This window comes from Triturus cristatus, chromosome 4_1, assembly GCF_964204655.1.
Source record: "Triturus cristatus chromosome 4_1, aTriCri1.1, whole genome shotgun sequence".
In the NCBI taxonomy this organism is placed as follows: Eukaryota; Metazoa; Chordata; class Amphibia; order Caudata; family Salamandridae; genus Triturus; species Triturus cristatus.
Window position 1 is genome coordinate 761,668,321 of NC_140585.1, and position 21,498 is coordinate 761,689,818.

Below are 21,498 nucleotides of genomic sequence, written 5' to 3' on the forward strand. Positions count from 1 at the left end.
ATACACATTCAACATTTCTTAAATGTCGAAAATCATAAAGCACCACTCTTAGATTTGTGTGTCCCTCAGCAAGAAAAGTTTTAGGTGCCTAGATCAGTTTGATGGCATTACCCTGTATAGATTTATCTAACCATGCTGCTTTGTGTTCCTTATTGCCATCCTGTTAGAAGTCAATGCCGTTTCAAAAATAGTATACAAGTATACAGTAACATTAACTCACTGACTGTCTAGAAAACAGTAGTAATGATTTAAGCAGAGACCCCCCCTGAGGATTTCACAAACATTGGAAACCAGTGTAATTCTGAAGGTTCGAGAAGTTACAAAATTAGGATAACACAGATCCATTCTTTACTAGGCAGAGGGCATCACCTTTACTATTGTATGTGTTGAAAATCTCTGGGAGCGTATAATTCAGGAACTAGAAGGCATGGAGAAATCTAATTTTCACTGTTTTAAATAATCCATTAATCCAAATGTTAATGTGTTAACATGTATTGATCGTGGTAGCCTGGGAGGCACTGTATTTGGGATCACATTCATTTCTCTTCTTGAGGTGTTATCCAAGTATTGCAGTCCTGGAATGCAGTAAACTAGGCCAGGAGGCAGAATACACAGCGTTGCCATTAATGGTTCTAGATGTTCACTAAACACCACAGTAACAGAAGAGAAAGTCCGACAGCGATTACAGCAAATTATAGAATGATGCTATTTATTTCAAGTTGTTCCAATTTGGAAACGGTAAGGTGCTTTGTAATTTAATGTTACATAATATTTGAAATTATTGTTCAGCAAGCCAAACAAGACTGCTCTAACAAACTTGCCTGCTCTGATGCATCACCCTCCCTGGTCAGCTTAGCATCAGTTTGTTTGATGTCCTTTTCCCAGCTTTCTAAATCTCGTAAGAAATCCTGGAGCTCCTCTGCATTTTGCTTCATCTGAAGTTGCAACTCAAGTGCTTTACTTGGAGAAGCCATAACTGCTGCTGCTTAGTAAGTGTGAAATCGATCACAGAAAAAAATCCCATTTAAAGCTAGCAGCAATTATCTTATAAATCGACCATGATCTGAAAGGAAAACACAATTATCAATAGCATGAAAATATAAAAAGGATTCTTGCTCTCAAAACAATAATCAGTCTCTACTGAGATATTCTAGCAACAAAATATGAAATGTGTACATCGAAGAACTATCAGGATTTCGGAAGCAGTCTGTAATATTAAGTTTGCTGGTAGTAATCTATTTGATAAAAAAAATATATATAAAAAAACTGAAAAGGGGTTGAAAAACTTTGGTCAAAATGTTTTTTAGAGAAAATAAGTTTAACAAAGTATTTTTAAAACGATCAAAAAACAAAGTGAACTATTTTACTATATGGTATAGTAAAGATCACTAACTATGCCTAGGAAATGTAACAAACATATAATCTAGGAAAGTAAAGGCATCCAGCCCGCAATCTTATCTGGGGAAGGATTAACTTCATTTCAAATAAACTCTATTACTAAAACCAATTTCAAACAGAAGATACTAAGTTAACTGAAGGACATATTTGCGATCAAAAAATTTAAAGAAGAAAAGTCACCATCAAAGGAACTATTCATCAATTCCCCCCACTAAAAACACCTACATTTGGGAGAAGTAACTACTTTATTGGCTTTAAAAGCTCTGAATAATAAATGAAACATAGTGGTGCTTTACAAATCGGCATTGGTCAAAGATGCTTAACATTCAGTCTTTTCTCATACTATTTAATATTAGGCAATGCGATTCTAATGCTTCCAGAGAATAAAATACAAAGGTGGCTAATACGAAAGACATTTTACCTAATGGCAAGCAAAAAGGTAGATTATTTTCCCACATATTATTTAGGAAATATCTCAATTTGCAGTGAGTCTATACATAATGTATTCATTCACATCATAGTTCAAATCTGATTAACATGCTCAACCCAAGTCTGCATCTAAAGAGCCTGTTCAATTTCTCCTAAGACTGCCAAAGGCATATTGACAATGTGTGTGGCACAGGTGCAAGCATTTAGTCAGGGTCAGAACAATGGCTCCTCAATTCTGCTGATTAGGTAGGACATAGTTCCTGACACACAGGCTAAATGCAGACGATTTAGGCCTGCCAATACAAATAAGTGTAGTCAGAACAGGCGTGTAAAGGTGATCGTGCTAGATACCATGACCTCATTGAGTGGGATAGGAACTACAGGCACCTACAAGGTAATGCACTTTAATCCTATGAACAATGTGATGATATGGGGACAGGTTTGTGGGTGCACTGCTATTCTCAGAAACTTTTGGGCCTCAGTCAACCGCATAGGTTTCAACAAGAGATTCGTTACAGATATATCTTAGCTTCAAAGACCAATATTCATCAAGTAGACATTTGGTGCTGGAAATGGGCTGGCGCTGGGCATGGGACATACATCATCCACTGAACTCTCCAGTTCTCACTGTCAAAGAGGGAACTGGACCTGAGAGATAGGGGCTTCATGTGCTGTTAAAACAAGATATTAAGTGTAAACAGCTCGGAAACCGAGCATACCACCCTCAGGCAATGAATGGATCACTAAGAACTAAAGTTAAACACCTCATGTTATAGTCAAACTTTGAAAAGGGAAAAACAAGCACTGACAAAAATCTGGTTTCTCCTAAATGAGGAAGAATGCTTCTTATCCATGAATATTCTATGGTGTTGTTCCTCCAATTTAGGGCCAAAGAGCGTATTGCCTTCAAAAAGCATATGCATGCCTGCATTCTTTTGTGCATAATCTGTATGCCAATCCCTCAGAAAGGGAGTTCGCCTTTCTGCACTGGTGGCTCCTTCCGCCAATGCAGCAGCCCTAACAAAATCAAATGAAACATCTAGCATGAATGCCATTTCCTTCTCCAGACTCTCCACTAAAGAGGAGTTCTCTCTGCATCCCCTTTCTGGACTGTTTTAAATAACTCCTGTCAGACAGCACAGACTGGTTTGTTAATGCACAATATACACACTAGCTTTCATGCCCAGGATGGGGCTTGTGTATTTCTTCGTCAGAGCTAAATTTAACTTTTTATCCATAGGGTACCTAATCATATTTGCACTCCTCCATGGATGCAAGTCCCACAAGACTGGCTATAAAGGCGTCCACTGCTACTGGTTCAGGGACCTTCTTATCCAGATCTTCCAGTGGATAAACGTTAGACATAAAGCATAGAGCTATGACCTCATCGGGATCATTCCACTCTCTTAAAAGTTAATCAACACATGGGTCTGTGTTTTTACAAAATTGTGTCAACACAGGCTCAGAGGATGTAAAGGGCATTTAGTCAGAAAAAAAAACATATTCAACCATATGCTGGCCATTATTGGACTACTGCCCTCTTCTAGATTTAGGCTTCATTTTATCTCCATACCGGTCAGAGTATCCAGAAGAACTCTCCTGACGTTCTCCTCAAAGTATTTCTTAACTTCATGACCTCTAGATCTGTGCCTAAGGGGAAAAAATGATCTGAGTGGGAGTCAAAAAAGAAAGATGAAGACTCCACCTCATATTTAGAGTTTCTAGTGTTCTTACCCATTTCTAAACATACAGAAATCAAAGTGCTGTAATTTAAATCAACTTAACAATCAGTGAGCAAAACAAAGAGAAAAAGAGGGTGCTGGAAAATGCAAGTGCGCATTTGCGCAGTGGGCACAGAGCACATTCTCCACCATGCATGCACTGAGAGAAGACACTACTCTTCTCACACGTGTGCTTGCTGCAGGCTACATAGTACAAGTCGCGCTTCCAGCAACACGTGCATACATCCAGCCATATACCTATCAGCGACCGATACCCAGGTAAAGGCTTACCACAATCCTGTACTCAGCCTTCAAGTCTCAATCTAATTAGATAACAAGCCTTCCATGTTCTCAGGTGGTTTCAAGGATTAGTGCATACCTCCAAAACCTCTCAAATCATTACCACATTGCACATCCATACTTATCACTCTGCCCAGAAGAGAGATCCCAGACTATGTCAATGGGAGTATAAGCAGAAGCCATTTCTCCTACCTCCTGGTCTAAGTCATAAGAAAGGGAAAAAAACAGGAAGGATTATAAGTAGGCTATGTGTTATGGCACCATTCGGTGAGCAGCATGTATACTTCTACTTCCTGTTCTTTTCCGGTCATGAGGAGGGATACACTTCACATGTAATGACACGAACGATGACTTAGGAGATAATGGTTTGCACTGCATCACTGTTACCTATGAAGAAGAAACCACTGGTGCGGTACTTACTGTGATGGCAGATAAAAAAAAAACACTACTGGTTTATGGACCTGTGTTATACGCTGGAAGTTGGAATGATAAGCTGAACTTACAGAGTATGCTGTATATTTGCAAACTTGTCAAGCTTAGATCCACAACTCTTCACTGCAAGATCAAATTAAAGCTAGATCTGACTTTGTTGCAAGAAAAGTTAGACATCTATAATCTGAAGCATTTTATTAGCAGGGCTAATGTAGCGACAAATTTTAAAATCAGCTATTCAGGAGACGATGGAGAAACAAAGGCTTGGGAACCATTTGTCTTAATTTGTAAAACATCAGGATTGTGTTTTAATTAAAAACGAGCTGGAAAACTGGGGTAAATGGTAAACTTTGATTAGATACAGACACACAATGCCCACATAATGCCCATTGGGGTAAAACAACAGACCACCATATTCGAGATAACTTTATTTTAAAAGTTAACTTTTTTCTTTTAAACGCAGCCCAGTTTAAGGGAAACTGGGCAGCGTTAAAAAGAAAAGTTTACTTTTTTTAGTTGAGAACTGGCAGCTCCCAAACTAACCTTTTGGTACCCCTTCCCTTTTGTACATAAAAGTCTTTTGCACATTTGTAACCACTATGAAGTCTGTAACATTTGAATATTTTGCGACTTCCTTTTGGTCAGTGCAGGGGAAGAAGAATTGTCAAAGGACTTACCTGCGATATGCCAAAGGTCTCTGACAGCACCTTCACTTGTGATAGAAACAAAAACCAGACTTTTACAGGAAGCCAAGGAGGAGCCAGAAACAGAAGGACAAGAGAAAGTACAAAAAGAGGATGTGAAAGAGAGGATGGACAACGAGTGAAGCAGGTCTGAGGAATGCCGAAAATGAAGACTAGAGAGGAATGCCAAGTGCTATTGAAGATGCGGGTGAAAAACGAGGGGAAGCTCCTGAGATTACGTTTTTTACTGCAAACCAGAGGAGAACACCTAACAAGTGGAACTGGGAATAAGAGCTGAAAGAGCCTTATAATCCGCATTTATCAAAGGAAGACACCCAGAGTCCGGCAGACTGCGAACACCCTGCCGGTTTCGTGTTATCGCCTCATGCTCCAGTAAGAGCGTGGCTTTCACAAGGTGCGTGCCAGGGTGGGCGAGTGGCATGAAAAGGGGAGGAACAGGAGGGATCTTTTGGGTTCTTCTGGAGAACTATAACCAGAAGATATTAAAGCCTGATAACAGGGCGTTAAAGAGGGCTGAGAAAGATTAGAAATCCGATATTTACTTATTAAGAAGTACATCTCTCAGTTACGCAAAGAAATGATAGAGTGAATCTAGACTTACTTCTCCCTTGCTTAAGTTCCGACACCTTCATATTGTTTTTGTTCTTTCTTTTTCACCAGCTTATGCGAATATATATTTAAAAGGTCTCTGCGAGAAAATAAAGGGAGATTCTGTTTAAACCCTGCTAGGAAGCTTAAAAAGGGAGACAGACAATTAAAGATAACCGAGACAGATAATTTAGAGAGAAAGAACAGGCAGAAAAAGATCTAAAAAGGCAAAGGAGACACCACAGAAAAGGTATGCAGTAATAGGGTTTATAAAAGGGCTAACAAAAGAAAAGTAGAACAATATATAGAAACTTACCTTTGGTCTCTTTCCTCCGAGGGCACCGGCGGGGAGAATCAGAGAAGACACCTAAGGAAGGAAAGAAGTGTTTAAAGAATGACATTAACTGCAGACCCAAAAGCCATATTCCACTCGACACTGAATAAAACTAAAAACAAGGACTTGTACTTAAAACTAAGTACTTCAGTTTAATCTATTTACCAAAGCATAATAAAAGAAAAGAAGTACTGTGCTTATATCCAGTTGTGTGGAGTCATTATCCTGCGCTGTGCCAAACGATAATACCATAATGAATCACTATTTGGAAGAGACGCCCTAAACACATGTTATGCCTTTCTAAACCCATTTTACGATTCAGTAACATATTACTGAATCGGAAAATGGAATTAGTTCTTTTAAAAAGCCATTTTGCAGACACAAACCGTGTGAATATTTTCAACCTGCAGGCTTTATGACCACAATATGGATTTGACCATCAACCCCTAGTATTTAAGATAAAACATGTGAGGTAAAATATATATTATTAGTAATACAAAATTAGACTGCATCTAGTGCAAATCATTTTTTAAATGTTTCCATATGGACGCACTCAATAACTCAGCAGTTAATACCCGTATAACACCTCTCAAAAGAAAAAAATCTTTGTAACAAAGAACCCTAGGATAATTCTATCAATTAAAGCTATATACTGGCTTCCCAAAAGCCTCAAGATTTGCTTTTCAACCATTCATAACATCAGGCACAATTCAAACAGAAACTGAAATGAAAAAATACAATATTCTGAAATGAGTTTTTAATCAATGACGCAAACACAAGGAGATGATGGACGGAGCACTGAAACTTTTCAGACACTCACCCCCCATGAGGAACAGGGTCAAGACTGATTTGCATATGGCGGAGTCTGAACTGAGGTGGTGAAGTTAGCTAATGAACGATGATGGATTCAACCCAGATCCGTGACTGGGGTGAGTGTCTGAAAAGTTTCAGCGCTCTGCCCATCACCTCCTTGTAGTTGTTTCATCAATGACCTCCAATTAATGCTCCAGCCCTCCAAAGCCTGCCTGCTTTCCTGAACCCAGGTAATTGTTGTCTTAAGTAAAGTGCATGGGGGGTGCCGTAGGCCCCGTTGCAGTGTGGAGTTCATATGGCTTTTGGGGTTGGATTTACTCTCAGGTCTCGTAACTGCCTGAATCCCTGAGTTTGCACCGCCCAGGCATAGCCCCTGTAATCTCTGTGCAATTTCTTAGCCCTTTATTCAGTGTGGTTCAAACTGTATATACACAGATTGCTCCATGGCAGTTTGTATTGCCTAGCTTCTGGTTTTACCCTGTCTCACGCAGCATGATTACAAGCCTTTGCCTTTTTTGCCACTCCTCTCACAGCACTTCCAATGATTAAGAAGAGAAGGCTTCCTCTTTACTACCTTCCCTAAAGGGGAGGCTCACCAGATGATGCATGTCCAACATACTTTTAAATCTTTATCTGAGGTTGTAATAACTGGTTTTACCTTCATCCAACACCTATTTTCATCTGCCACGGTCCCTAGTGGGTGGGGGAAACAAAGTCATCGAACCCCTTTTAAAGAAGTCAAACTTCAAGAGTCAAGCTGTGAGAAACTGACGGAGTACAATGAAACGGCTGAGCGTGAATGTAAATTCAGAAGTAAATATCATTTGCACTTGAATACGGTGAGGGGGACCGGCCAGGCAAAGCTATCACAGACTTTGTCCAACAACCTAAATTCTCCAATTACATTGCAGAAATTCAGGACTCGAAAGGCGAGAGACACGTAGAAACCTCTCAAGCCAGATATATACTTTGACGACAGATTAATAAACCTTATATACTACGCATAGGGAACAACCACTCGATCTTCCATCATATTTTGAAGATACTGCCCTGGCCTGGTTGGGAGAATTTTTTTATTTTTATTATAAACATATGAAATCCACGGGTCTCTAGTACTCCTATAAGGAGCAATTTGAAAGCACAAATAATACTGACACGAATATAGTGTGAGAACATGGAAGAAGTCCTATTTAAGAGGACAGAATCCCATCACCTGCTTGGGACAGCCAGAAGACAGTCCGGGGTACCAACGGAGAGCAGTGCCTCACGCCCTGAGCTGTTGCCAGGAGTGGTGAGGACTTCGCCTGTATACGAACGGCTGACCAGACAAATCCTGTAGATCCTTCGCAATGAAGACCACAGGTGATTGTAGGTTGTAACGTTCCACCTACGTGTTGTTATTGTATCTTGATTTTGTTTCACACACTTTTTTGCAGTAGCATTTTCATTCTGGTCCTGAGGAAGGCCAAGATCGGAGTACGATTGTCATGGCTGAAACATGTAGACCCTGTTTCTAGACCAACGCGATCGCAAACTCATTCAGATCGCGTTTGCACTGTTTTTTATTGTTTGACACCAAGCGATAACCATTAAATATATCTTTTTCATTTGGTAGCCAATCTTAAAATCACTTTAATACCTTTGTTGGCACTGCAAACACTTCACCACACATAACTCCATACATGCTTTAGAGATCTTAGGAGATCAGACCAACTGTCCCTCTTGAAAACATCCGGGTTGCAGCCCTTGGTTGCTCTAGGAATTGCAACTAAGAGGAGATCCAAGATGATGAAGCATGCCTCCTTGATGGGTGATGGGATTCTGTCCTCTTAAATAGGACTTCTTACATTTTCTCACACTATATTTGTGTCAGTATTATTTGTGCTTTCAAATTGCTCCTAATATGAGTACTAGAGACCCGCGGATTTCATATGTTCATAATAGTATTGAAGTGGGGATTGTGTCCACGCAGGTCTTTAAACTTTTCCCGGAGACCCTCTATCATTTGGTGTGTTGTTTGTTTCTGGTTGGGAGATTCCCAGAGGGAGTTCTTAGGGGCAGATCTAGAGGAGGACGAAATTACGGCAGCAATAATGCAAATTAAATCCAGCCAGGCTCCAGGTTCTGATGGACTGCCTATCGAATTTTATAAAACTTATTTGGCCCAACTTGTCCCTATCTTAAAAGCAGTTTTCTACAAGGCAAAAGAGGAGGGACAGCTCTCAACTGCAATGAGAGAGGCTATGATCACCTTCTTACTCAAACAAGGTAAACCTTCAGACCATTGTGAATCCTACCACCCACTCTCACTGATAAATTGCTATACAAAAATTCTCCCTAAGGTCATATCAAACAGACTGAATCTGTTAATGAATAGACTAGTATTGCCAGATCAGTCCAGATTCATCCCAGGGCGAGCGACATCACATAACCTTAGGACTCTCTTTACTGTCACGCAAGATATTGACCCAGACAGTGCAGCGGTGGCAGTGTTTCTTGACGCATGCAAGGCATTTGATTCAGTGAAATGGGATTATCACCTAGGGACCTTGAGATATATGGGAATGCCCCCAGAATTCCTTAGGTGGGTAGAGCTTTTGTACTGTCAGCCAACTGCCACAATTCTCCTTAATGGGTAGCCCTCTCCCCAATTTGCCATCACTAGAGGTACACGCCAGGGCTGTCCCTTATCCCCTATACTATTTGCCCTAGCCATAGAACTATTGGCTGCGAAAATAAGATAACACCATAAGGAACGTGCACTAGTATATCCGACCAGACAGCTTTTAATCTCACTATACGCGGATGACATTACACTTTACCTCAAGGACCCGCAGGATAACCTAAATCCGCTTCTACGAGAAATTACTACATTTGGCGAATGCTCAGGTATAAATATTAATTGGACTAAATCAGCCATTTTTCTGCTGACCGACACAGTTATACCATACGCACTGGACTATCCCCTAACATGGTGTAGTGAGGAGGTCAAATACCTAGGGATTAAAGTCACCAGGGACAAAGACGAATTACTGCGCTCCAATTACGGTAAAACCCTGGAAGCTGTCACGGAGTCTGTCACTAGCTGGATAGCTATGCCACTATCCATGGCAGGTCAAATTTCCCTGGTAAAAATGATATTACTGCCCAAGTTTCTTTATCTATTCACTAATATTCTCTATAATCCGGGGAAACCCTTTTTTAAAGCACTGAAAACACAAACAATTTGTTTGGTGTGGGGGGGCAAAGAGACCAGACTTCGCTGGGAAATATTGACACAACCGTTCCCACAGGCAGGCTTCGAGGTACCAGATTTTTAATTATATTTTTACTGCGCACAAGCACACTACACCACATATTGGTTGCACCCACCCCTCATCATGCCACACTTAGCGGTAGAAATGGGATACATGGCTCCCACCCCACTTTGGGCCTCATCTCCATGCCCCCCTAAGAAGCGCGATCATGATCCCTTATTGTTGCATGCAGGGAGGGAGATTGCTACCAAGCTTGATAGACCGATGCTGTACTTTCCTAGATTGCCATCGATTCGTCACCCAGATCTCCAGGTTACCTACGAACGACAATGCAGATTACTGTTATAAAAACTTCAGATGGAAACATGGGGGGACCTACACATAGACGGACAATTTCTGTACAAGGAACAGTTCTTTGGTGAAAACATACCTACATCCATGGAACTGTTTATATTTGTTAGGCTTAGACAAAGTGTTAAAGTGGCCACACCAACATTCCCACATGAACCCCCCACTCTCCCACCACTCCATGAGGTAAACAAGCTGAACCACCTCAACGTTACGTCGCTAATTATCACAACACGCAAAAAGCAACTACATCACGTGTATTAACATCTTGTCTAGAGTGGCAGGCTGACCTTGGTGTACAGTTGTCAGACAAACATCTGGAGATTTGTTGTAAGCAAACAAAGGCCATTACAGCTAATAGCAGGCTGGGACTGATCCATTATAAATTTCTACATAGAGTATACTACACCGCAGTCAAACTCCACAAATTTAGGCTTAGAGGTAACGACAGATGCTCTAGATGTGGTAAGGAGGGAGCTGGTTTTATTTATTTAGCCTGGGAATGCCCTGCAATTTTTGAATACTGGCAACAGGTATTTCAGGGAATGGCACAGATGGTGAGTACCATACTTCAGTTATCCCCCAACACAGCCTTACTGGGGAACACAGACGAAGTTCATACCATACATAAGAAATACCTGGCATTAGGATTCCTAATTGCTAAACATAAAGAGGCTGGTGGGGTAGAGGCTGACCCCCAAATTTAAGGAATGGCTGCATGATCTCACAATGTGGCAAGAGCAGTCATTTAACTTTGCAGAATTGCTCCCGTCCACTTCCGGGCCGAGAGATATGTGGGACCCCCTGAAGACATATTTATTGTCTTCATCAGAAGATGCTGTAGATACCCCGGATGGCCATGATAACACTGAAATGTAATGGTGCAACTGATGACAGGTTTAAGTTACTCTTGATATAGACTAAAACGGTATATGAGTCCCTATTATCGTAATAAACAATGGCAAATGGAAAATCCTGCAGGAGCTAAGAGATTAACAGCCATAAGTGTATACAATTTACAGCCACGCCGCTTTGTGAAGACAATGTGCTCATGTAAATAACACTCGGACAGTTATAGATGGTTAGTACTGTACGCTGTGGAATGCTATATTGTAATGATGTGAACATGTACCGATAGAAAGGCTGATATTGTGTACGACAGGGGTCTGTTCCCCTTGATGTTTTTTTGTGCTTATATCAAAGTTGAATACAATTTATAAAAAAAGAAGTCAAACTTGGACACCTGGGCAGAAGCTAACTATAGGCCCAGCAGTCACTAAATTGATGAGAAGTTCTGGTTCAACAGGTTTCTAAATACTTCCTAAGTCAGCTATATACAAGCTTCAAAGTGTTCAGAATACGGCAGTTTGGCTGGTCATGAATTTCAAGAAATTCTGAGGCTCACTGTAAGCCCCGCTAGTTGCTACTCTCTAGGAAGATCCTTTACAAGGGGTTGTATGTTTGAACAATGCATGCCTTTACCACGCATGCCGTTACATCGCAGGCGTTACAACAAATGCTTCTTTACCATGCATTCCTTTACCGCGCATTTCGTTACAATGACATGCCTTATAGAAAGCGCTGGACTACGGAGAGGTATAATTTACTATTCCAACTCCTGTCTGTGCAACAGCAGGGAGAGCGTTGGGACTTCAAAGTTCAACGCCGCTTTCCCTAAGGCATGTCGATGTAACGATATGCATGGTAAAGGAAGGCATTGTTAAAGACACACTTGTTGTAACGTATGCATGCGTGGTTCAGGCTGCAATGTAAATGCTGGTGCTCTGCTTTGTCCACAGAGACTATTATGAAACAGGCCCCATGTGATTCAGTGGGGTGGGGGTGGGGGGGGGAAAGAGGGGAAGAGTATAGGCGGATGTAAATTCTCTTTTGTTGTTACCTTTATTTGGAATTCAGTCCATCTTGGCGTAAAATAGAGGAGCATTCTAGGTTTAGGGAGGCTGTTAAAAGCCATCTATTTGTTGATCTTATCTTTTACAATGTTGTCAGGCAATTCGGTGCCAAAATGCCTTAGCGAGGTTTTTCATTAGAAGTTGAGAACTCAACTCATACCTTGAATGAATAGGTTTTCAATATATTTAGTGGGTGCCCTCAAACACTAAACTCAGAGAAGGTGGTAATTTTAGAAGAAATGATAAGCTGTGGCTCTTGATCTTTTTTGATGGAGCACTGTCACCCGAGGGATGGCTCAGAAATAGGCCAGGTGTCCAACGCTGAACTATGACCAGGCTGAGCTATGTGAACACTGAACATACAATTTAAAACTAACAAAAGGTCTACCTCTTCTGCCTAAAGTAAACGCCTCTATGATCAGTTCCACAGAGAGTACTGTAAGACAAATGAAGAATTTGCTTTGGGATATGCCATGTGTGTTTTCTCTCTGGGTTGGTGTATATGCAAAGCCAGAACACACCCCCTCAATTGAGTAGGCTTTGCAACACCATCTCCTCCCTCTTCAAACTAGTAGTCTTGCAGAAAAATGCTTGTGAAAAATGTTGCTCTCAAACTAAACTATAAACAATATGGTGAATAATAGGTTACCAATGGAAAAGCATTGCACAATGAAACTACTTTGTGCACTACTTGTTCCAGTGTTACAATGACCATGTTGTCTGCCTGGTATCTCTCTTGTGCCCCATTCAAGGTTGTCCCTTTCTCTACACAGGCTAGGCTAATTGCTATAATTATTATGGACATTTAGAAACAACCATTATAGAGTATAAAGTCATTTTTCTCATAGGAATTTTGAAAACATTGGACACAAATATTGCTTTTTATAAAGCAGATTTAAAAATATCATTGAAAAGAAGTAGCCTTTCAAACCTGCCTCAGGCCTGCCATTGCAGGGCCTGCGTGTGCTGTTTACTGCCCCTTCAACTTTAAAACTACTTGCCAAGCCTTAAACTCCCTTTTTATTACACTTAAGTGACCCCTAACGTAGGCCCTAGGTATCCCTATGAGCAGGGTGCTGTGAAAGTAAAAGGTAGGACAGGTACTTTTATGTGTGGTATGTGCTTCTTTTGACAAACAGCCTATTGCCTACTCCTCTCATAGGCTAACATTCGGAATTTCTTTATATATTTTTAAGTGGCAATTCCTGATCAGAAAAGAGTGGCATTGTCATGTTTGGTATGTTTAGAATAGTGGTGATAAATCCAACTACATGGTGTAGTTGCATTTTACATTACTATTATAGAAATGCCACTTTTAGAAAGTGGGCATTTCTCTGAGCGCATGACTCTGTCCTATGCAGCCTGACTCCAATACACATCTGGGCTGGGTGACAGCTACACTTTGTGCATACTTTCTAGACTATCACAGCACAGGAAGGGCCGGGTGTGACAGGGCATACAACTGCATTCATCTGCATACTGACAGTCTTCCTGGGCTGAAAGGGGAGAGTTAGTTCACACTTTATATTTATATAGGTTGTGCCCTGCCCTCACCCAAAGGGCTGATATACTTCCTATTGATTGTCTGGAGCCAGGGCTGGGTTGAAAGGAATTGTTGCGCACCTCTGAGGGTTCCTTTGAAGTCACTCCTTCAACAAAAACATTTTTGTGTATAAGTACCGTCGCTCTGACCCCGTGTTTTTAAACACTGCATAGACTTCTACCAGACGCTGATGGCTTTACAAACTACAAATTGCGAGGAGTAACCGCCATTGGGACTACTTGCTTTGTGTACTGGCCAGCTGCCTGCTGGGCTGCTGAAGTACTGCCACTCTGCAGAAGTAACTTCATGTGCTGGCCTGCCTGCTACTCGCTTTGTGCTCCAGTGTTCTTCAAGGGAATGCTGGCTCGCCACCTGCTCTCTGCAACCTCTGGGCCATAAAGGATTACCCCCAAGCACCTCTGCCGAGGGACTCAATCCCTTGTGAGTGCTTTTCAAAAGAAGTCATGATTAATCGCTCCTTATCTGCGTGGGTTGGGCGCTGGTTATTCCTTCAGTCAATGCGTGGTCATCGCTTTTATTTACTCCTTGTAGTTTCAACCAGAGCGTGGTCATCGCTTCATTGTTTCCCCGAGGTACCGGCAACCCAATTCTAGTCTCAGATCATGGGGCAACTACCTGTGTTCGGAGCTGCTTCCCGCCTGTACAGGACCCTCTACTGCTGCTAAACGAGGAGAGCGGCCTCAGAGAAAGCTCCGCCAGTGCAGCTTCCCTGCCACACCCGAGTTTGCCAGAGCAACCAGAAGTTTGGAAAATCAGTGTGGAGGGCCGAATGAGTCCAGCGGCATAGCTACATAGAAAGGAAGAATCTAACAGCCAATCCTGTTCTCCTCAGGGAGCCAGCCCCCCACCCCCCTTTTGCAAGGAGGTACTGCTCTCCTGCAAAGCACGGCAGCACAGGACCATGTTAGGTCTCCGGTGTGCTCCTTGTGGAGAGGGGGCTAGGATAGCTGCACCACGCGCTCGCAGGCAGCTGGTTGTCTGAAAGGCAGCGAGGGACCAGGCAAGATCTACTGCACGCTCCTCACACTCGTGCCCCTTCCCCCAGAGTGAAACTAACCGTACAAGGCATGGTTCTGGCCCCAGCTTGAGGAAGGTTGGTGCTTTGGGGGCACTTGAGCTGTGTAGGCATTATGGGGAGAAACCTTGATGGAGGTCCGCGAGCATGACAGGGTACCGCCGCTAGGAGCAAGCTCTATTCAGGAGAACTTTCAATTACCGTATCACGTCGAGTAGGCGTGCAGATGCACCCGAGCCCTACACTTTGCTTGCTAATGCACTTCATTCAGTCTGGCCCATTGAGATTACCGCAAACCTGCTAGTAGGAGTGCAGGTGTTCCTTTGCCTATGTTTACCTACTGTGATTGATGTGCTTTTCTGTTGCATTACATCGCCTAAGTATTTACTGATACATGTTTTCGACTTGCATTGTCCAGAATAACAAGTACTATCTGACTAATTGCACTGGATGCATAGTGTTTATGATTCATGTAGTTTTGGTCAGGTTTTATGTACAAAACACTATATAAACGTTTATATAATCCTGAGTGGAGTTACATTTGTGGTGTATTCCTTGTGTTGCTGTGTGAGTCTGTCGCACAAATGCTTTGCACATTGCAGCTGATGATATGCCTGCCTGCTCTGTGCCAAGCTACCAGAGGGTGAGCACAGGTTATCTTTGGTGTGTAACTGACTTACCTTTACTAGATTGATGGGTTCTGCCTGGCTTATGTGCATACCCTAGCCAACCAGAAACCCCATTTCTAACATTATTTTACACAATAGAGCAGCATCAAATAGAGAGTGAACCACATCATACATTAAACAGAATCTTGGGCAATCAGACAGCACCAGATAAAAAAAATAAGCCAGATTAAAACAAGTAAATACATCAAGTAGTCCCATTAAATAAAACAAGGCGGGTCTAACTTGATCAAAGTGTTTATGAACTAATAAAAGGTACAATAAAGATTTATGAAGTTTTTTTAAATAAAAAGTGCAAACCATTATAAATTGCAGTGTCCTGAGCAGAAACGTTATGAAAGATACATGGTAAAAAACAGATTCAAATGAACTACTTCTAGGGACAGCTGGCAAATGGTGAATCAAGTTTAAATTAAAGCGAGTCAAAAGGAAACAGTGATGTTCAGGCACATCATAAGTTAGGTACGTTTTGAATGAAAGAGTTGTCTGAAGAGAAAGATAAGCTCGGACAGTTGTTTTTTCTTTTGGCAGATAGGGTTCTCTCATTTTCTATTAGAACCTTAAAAGCCAACTTAGTCCAAGCAATGTTCTCTACGGGTATAGATACAGGATTATGAAACAGCTTGGGACAACCCATCTTAAAAATCTATCCTTTACATAGCTCAGCCAAGTTATATTGGGCACTCAGCCCAGGGCCAAACAATCCTTTAAAACTAAGCGCTTAAAGCTTTTGGAAGGACGCATTCTAGCCCAAGTGCTTCATGGATAAAATTGAGGATGAGCTCTAAAAAGTCTTATTAAAAACGTATTCTCCAATACAGTTAATGAAATAGAGTTCGCAAACCCTCATAAATCACTGCCATATGCAGTCACAGAAACACATTTCACTTTATAAATTGCAAGCATTGCCCTGAAAGATTTATAACCTTACCTAGTCAAAAAATCAAATACAGAGACGATGATCCTAGTGAGCATATGACCTCTAGCAGAAAACAAAGGAGAATAGGTCATAGAGGACTCAAATGAAACTCCTACGTAGGGGAATGTAGTGACTCGACTAATGGTATTTATTACCTTTAATTTGATAAGATCTAGTCTTAGTAGACCAGGAGCGAAACAGCAGAACAGGTCATTTAGTAAAATTAGGGCTTACATCGAGGCTATACGTAAAGGCGACAAAGGAATTACGCAGGCGATGAAGTCCAACTGCGGTTCCAGAGAGCAGAACTAAATACTTTTGCATTGCGCCTAGACCACTAACATATGTGTATGACTTAAGTGAGTCTATGAATAGAAATGTTGTCCACTCGTATTCCATTACTGAGATTTTCCCAGTTTCCACTTATTCAATGAATGCTGTTCCAGCCCCACAAGCTTGTACAATCTGCTTGAAAGTACTCGGAGCTTGCTGTGCAACCTTCCATTTCACTCCTGTAACACAACATGTCTGACATCTGTATTCTGCAGGTTAGCAAGAAAAAGGTTGACAGAGTATGTCATTCACAGTGCAAAACCACTTTCAAAATTATCTCTACCTCTCTTTAAGGCTTCATCGAAGAGTGTTGGTAATGTTAAGGGATTCGTTTCCATAAGTAGTATGAAAATTAGGCTGGAGTTAATGCCATTAATAATAATGAATGGATACATGGGGCTGTAGCAAAGGGACTGGCAAATTGGGGAGACCTTCACACTTAAGTTTTGATTAATCATTTGGATCAAGTGTAGCAGATAAATAATACAGATTCAGTGTAAAGCTTGTGGTCACATACTAATAAGAATTGTAAGTTTACAGATTTACTTTTAAGTAACCTATCACAAAATACATTTCAGTGGAGAACTAATTGTTATGACTGCATGGTTTTAGAAACAAGAGGCCTTTACAAATCATACCCACACTTCAGTGTTTATGGGAATGCTCTCAACAGATTTGTTTAAAGAATTGTTTACAATTCTTTTTTTTTTTTTTAGTTAAAAAACAACATTATTGATTTGTGTGCTTAATGTATATTGTAGGGTGCAAAAGCACCAATCTGTTGAGATTATTTACGAAGCTTGCCGTTTCTGTTTACCAGGGTCTTGTTGATCAGCATTTTTAAGTGTCTATTTCTTTCATTGTGTTTTGGTGTGTTACCAACGTAATTTGCACATATCAAGTAGTTTACAGAACATTATTTAGGTTTCTTGTGATCAAGTTATTCACAGCTTTATTTAGAATCTCTCATTGATCCCCAATGTACATATATAAGCCAACACATGTTCTGCGAGTGACCACTCTTCTTCAGGGCAATCGTTCTCTTTAAATAAACAATTCAGTTGTAACAAATTTTTTTTTTTTTTTTTTTTTTTTTTTGAAAACCTTTATTGAACAGTTCAATAAGAACAAGTATGGGCCTACAACCCCCCAGGGCCGGCCGCTAAGCAATCAGGGCAATAACGACAGGTACTAAACACAGGCAGCACTTCGGGGAGCATAATCGTACTACTATTACTGTGAACAGCGTAAGTAGGGCACCAGGAGAAAAGGTTTTCATTTTATAATGAGACAAGGCAGTAGGATCAGGTGACAAGCAATTTTGAAACAACAATCACGGATCTGCAGAGTAATGGATGTTAGCGATTTACAGCAATCTGTTAGGTCGATGGCGCAAACACAAGAACATCAGGATGGGGAAGAACATAATATACAGTTGCGCCCGCAGGCCCCCGCCAAAACTCCCCAAGAACACCTCGAAAGTTGTGAACACATGGAACGGCAACGAGGCATAACAACAGGGAGTGTATCACGCTGATCCCGGAAAAAGAAAAAACAAAAAGAGTCAGAGAAGAAAAAGGAGGCCATGGAAAAGAAGATGAAAGAATACAGGATCCCCTCCCCCAACCCCCCACCCTGCACCTCTGCAAATGAGTACGGCCTCCCCCCCCAGCAGTGTGCCTGTCGCCCTGGAACCAGACCCGAAATATAGAAGAGTAGGGAAAAAGAGGTAGGAAAAGACCCCCACCGGGCGGGGGGGTAGAGAAAGTATTTATAAACTTGGAGGAGGGCCTTCATAACAGACCCCCGGCATTCTCCCTCCCGCACGGTAAGGTTCCCCTAAAGTGAACAAGGAACAGCACCAAGACAGTCTTCTCAAACCACGATGGGGAGCATTATGCACCTATTGTGCCAGTAGCCACGTCAGGAGAGCACGCCACCCCTAAGCCCGCCCGTCCACTAGGCGACCACCCCAGAGGGGCAGCCTCATCCCTGACCACTCTTCGGAATTCTACCCACGCCAACCCCTCGACCCAGCATCACACCCAATGTCCCCAGGCAGAGAAATGTCCAACAACGACAGAGAAGCGACACACACAGGTGGGGTGGAAGTCTCTGAGGAACACAGTCCGCCGCGTGAAGAAACTGGCTTCCCAGGGCTGCCCTAGGATCTGTACTGCATGCAGGGTTCAGGGAGGCAGAAGCAGCCGAAGCAGACATTAGTTGCTGGAGTTGTCCCTGAGTCGTAGGAGGGCATGTACGGGACGAGGCCACCACAGCACACACAGGTCCATCGCCTCCGGGAGAGATCAGGCCCTCGGAAGGTCGAACACACTGTAGCATACTGGCCGGGGCGTCTAGTCGTGCACTAACCTCAGGGGCGGCCGCCACAGCATCCTCCTGCGCGCAGTGTGGGTAGTCTCTGCGTTCGTGTGAACAGGCGGGCCGCCACTGCCCCAACTCCGACGCAACACCATCGAGCCTATTCCCTAGGATCACGAAACCATGAACAAAGGAGGAGTGAAGAGTACCAAGAGCCTCGAGGAGGTCGCCGTACCCCAGCTCAGCTCTCTGCGCTCTTGCCGCCATACTCCCAGAAGTCGTACGCTCACAGGCCCGCCGCGACCCAGCGGACAGGATGGTAGGCTTCATCGCCCAAAGATGGCCGCCAAGTATGCCCGACCCTCACCGGGGCCGAGACAAACGTCGCGGTGTCCACGTCGCGGGTGGCCGGGTTCCGGGGGCAAGCAAAAAACTATCCTTGGTCACGGGCAACAGTCGTCCCCACCACGGACCAGCCCCCGCAGAAATCCGGGGGCGGCCCGCCGCGATCGGGGCAGGATACGGACGGCGGCCGGGCAGCTCACCAGCAGGGCAGGGGCAGCCACCGGAGGATCCAAAATTTGCACCCCCGGTCATGCACTCGGTCCGCTACGCTGGACAGTAGAAGTGACCATGTCGAAATGTAGGCCGAGTCCGGCACCGCTCCGGTGACCGACTCCACCCAGTCACCACTGGCCGCTATTGTCGCACTGCCACCCGGCCACGGCGTCCACTCGATGTCCCGGCTCCAGGGCCGCGTCGGCCGCAAAGTTCAGATGCAATTTTCTCCGGCGATACCGCAGCTAGCAACTTCGGAGTCAGACAGTCGGGAGCCCCCCTCCTTCAGAAACACGACCACGTAGCACAGGTTGAGGATCTCAGGCAGGATATCCGTGCGGGATGCGGAGGTTCACGGAGCCGGGAGTCTACGCTGCCGTCCCGGTCGCCATCTTGGCTCCTCCTCCAGTTGTAACAAATTTTAAAGTAAAACAATAGATACCAAAATAATAATCGAATCCTGAGTTTTCTTGACTTGCAAACATGTATTTATCCCTATATGTGACTTTTCCTTATGGTGAGAAAAATAGATAAAGCCATTTTTAAAATACTTCCCATAAGAACTTAAGAGATTCCCCAATAGCAATACATTGCAAAGTAGGATTTATTCTAAATGATCCTCTAAGTGTGCCCTATATGTCCTACACATGCCTAGGAACATACAGATGGCCTGTATACTTATCACTGATGTAATTCAGCTCATGTATAACATTTTCATAGCATGATCCATGATGGTGCCTTGGCTATTTTATAACACACTACAGACTGTCACAATTTCTCTGGAGTATAACCCTCGATGTCTATAGGCTATCAAGACACCTGTTGAGTATTAGCAGTAATTTCCTACAACTCTGGACAAGGCCCTTTGTCTGCTGGCCTAAAACTAGTAGTGTCTTTTACATTTTTTTATCATGTTTTGTACACAACTGCAGCATTATCCTTGTTTACAGTGTTAAGCAGGAAAAGAAAGAAGGGGCAGTGTGTGCAAGAGAACATGAAAATAGAAGAAAAGATAAGGAATAATGTGCAGCAGGGGAGAGCTGCCCTGCCGACAATCCAGGCAGGTGGCCCATATAATTTAAAACTTAAGTATGCAGTGTATTCTCTGAAGGAGGCTTTCCATAAATGGTCTCATTATTTACCCATGTCGAATGGTTGGGTGTGTCCACTTATGTTCCTAAAGCCTACAATGATATTGTAACACATGCAAATAATGTTATTTCAATCTTCAAGTATACATTCTCAAAAAGCATCCACAATATTCCTATAAATCCTGCATGAAGACTGACTTGACTTAATACTTTAATTCTCAGCTCCCCTTTTTCTTTTCAGTGACTCTCTCATTCCTTTCCATCCTCTGCATACCTCCTCTGTCCAAGCACAGCCTGCTCTAAGTCACAAGCAATTTGCCTTTATCTCTATTATTGTATCCCTGCAAATTGCCCACATCGCATTTCAATTATCACAACTCCTCCTTCGAAAGGTACATCCTGCAATTTAGCCTACCGTATTGAAACTGAAGTAAATACATGACATGGCTTCTTTAAGAACACAAGACTAATACCAATAACCTGAAGAAAAAAAAACACTAACCCTGGGTTCCTGAGCAGCGTGCTGCCCAGTTTAAAGTGCTACAATACCTCATCAGGGGTAGTAAGTGCTATATAAATGCAGTTACAATACAATATCCAACCCTGGTGTCTCAAACGAATAGTAAATCTATAACACTTAGCAGTTGGTTAGTTGATTGTAGTTCATACAGACTGCATAATAATTTACACTGCTTGACACTCTCACATAAGACAAAAGCTGTGTGTCTTGTTCATCACCCAGTACTGTACCAGTCCGAAGGATGAAACCACCC

General features: G+C 42.6%; 1 protein-coding gene across 7 annotated transcripts in view; it reads right to left on the bottom strand.

Moving 5' to 3' along the window:
* The window catches only part of RPAP3 (RNA polymerase II associated protein 3), a 319,254-nt gene that overhangs the window by 287,538 nt on the left and 10,218 nt on the right, over positions 1–21,498 (bottom strand). For 4 of the 7 annotated variants that reach the window (XM_085653330.1, XM_085653333.1, XM_085653332.1 and 1 more), the window contains 3 exons: positions 5,889–5,939; positions 5,586–5,672; positions 822–1,063 (listed from right to left, as the gene is read on the bottom strand). In XM_085653330.1, the coding sequence (XP_085509456.1) occupies positions 822–974 (153 nt within the window). In that variant the 5' untranslated portion in view covers positions 975–1,063; positions 5,586–5,672; positions 5,889–5,939. The remainder of the gene's footprint in view (positions 1–821; positions 1,064–5,585; positions 5,673–5,888; positions 5,940–21,498) is intronic. The other 3 variants (XM_085653336.1, XM_085653335.1, XM_085653334.1) reach the window with 1 other exon arrangement.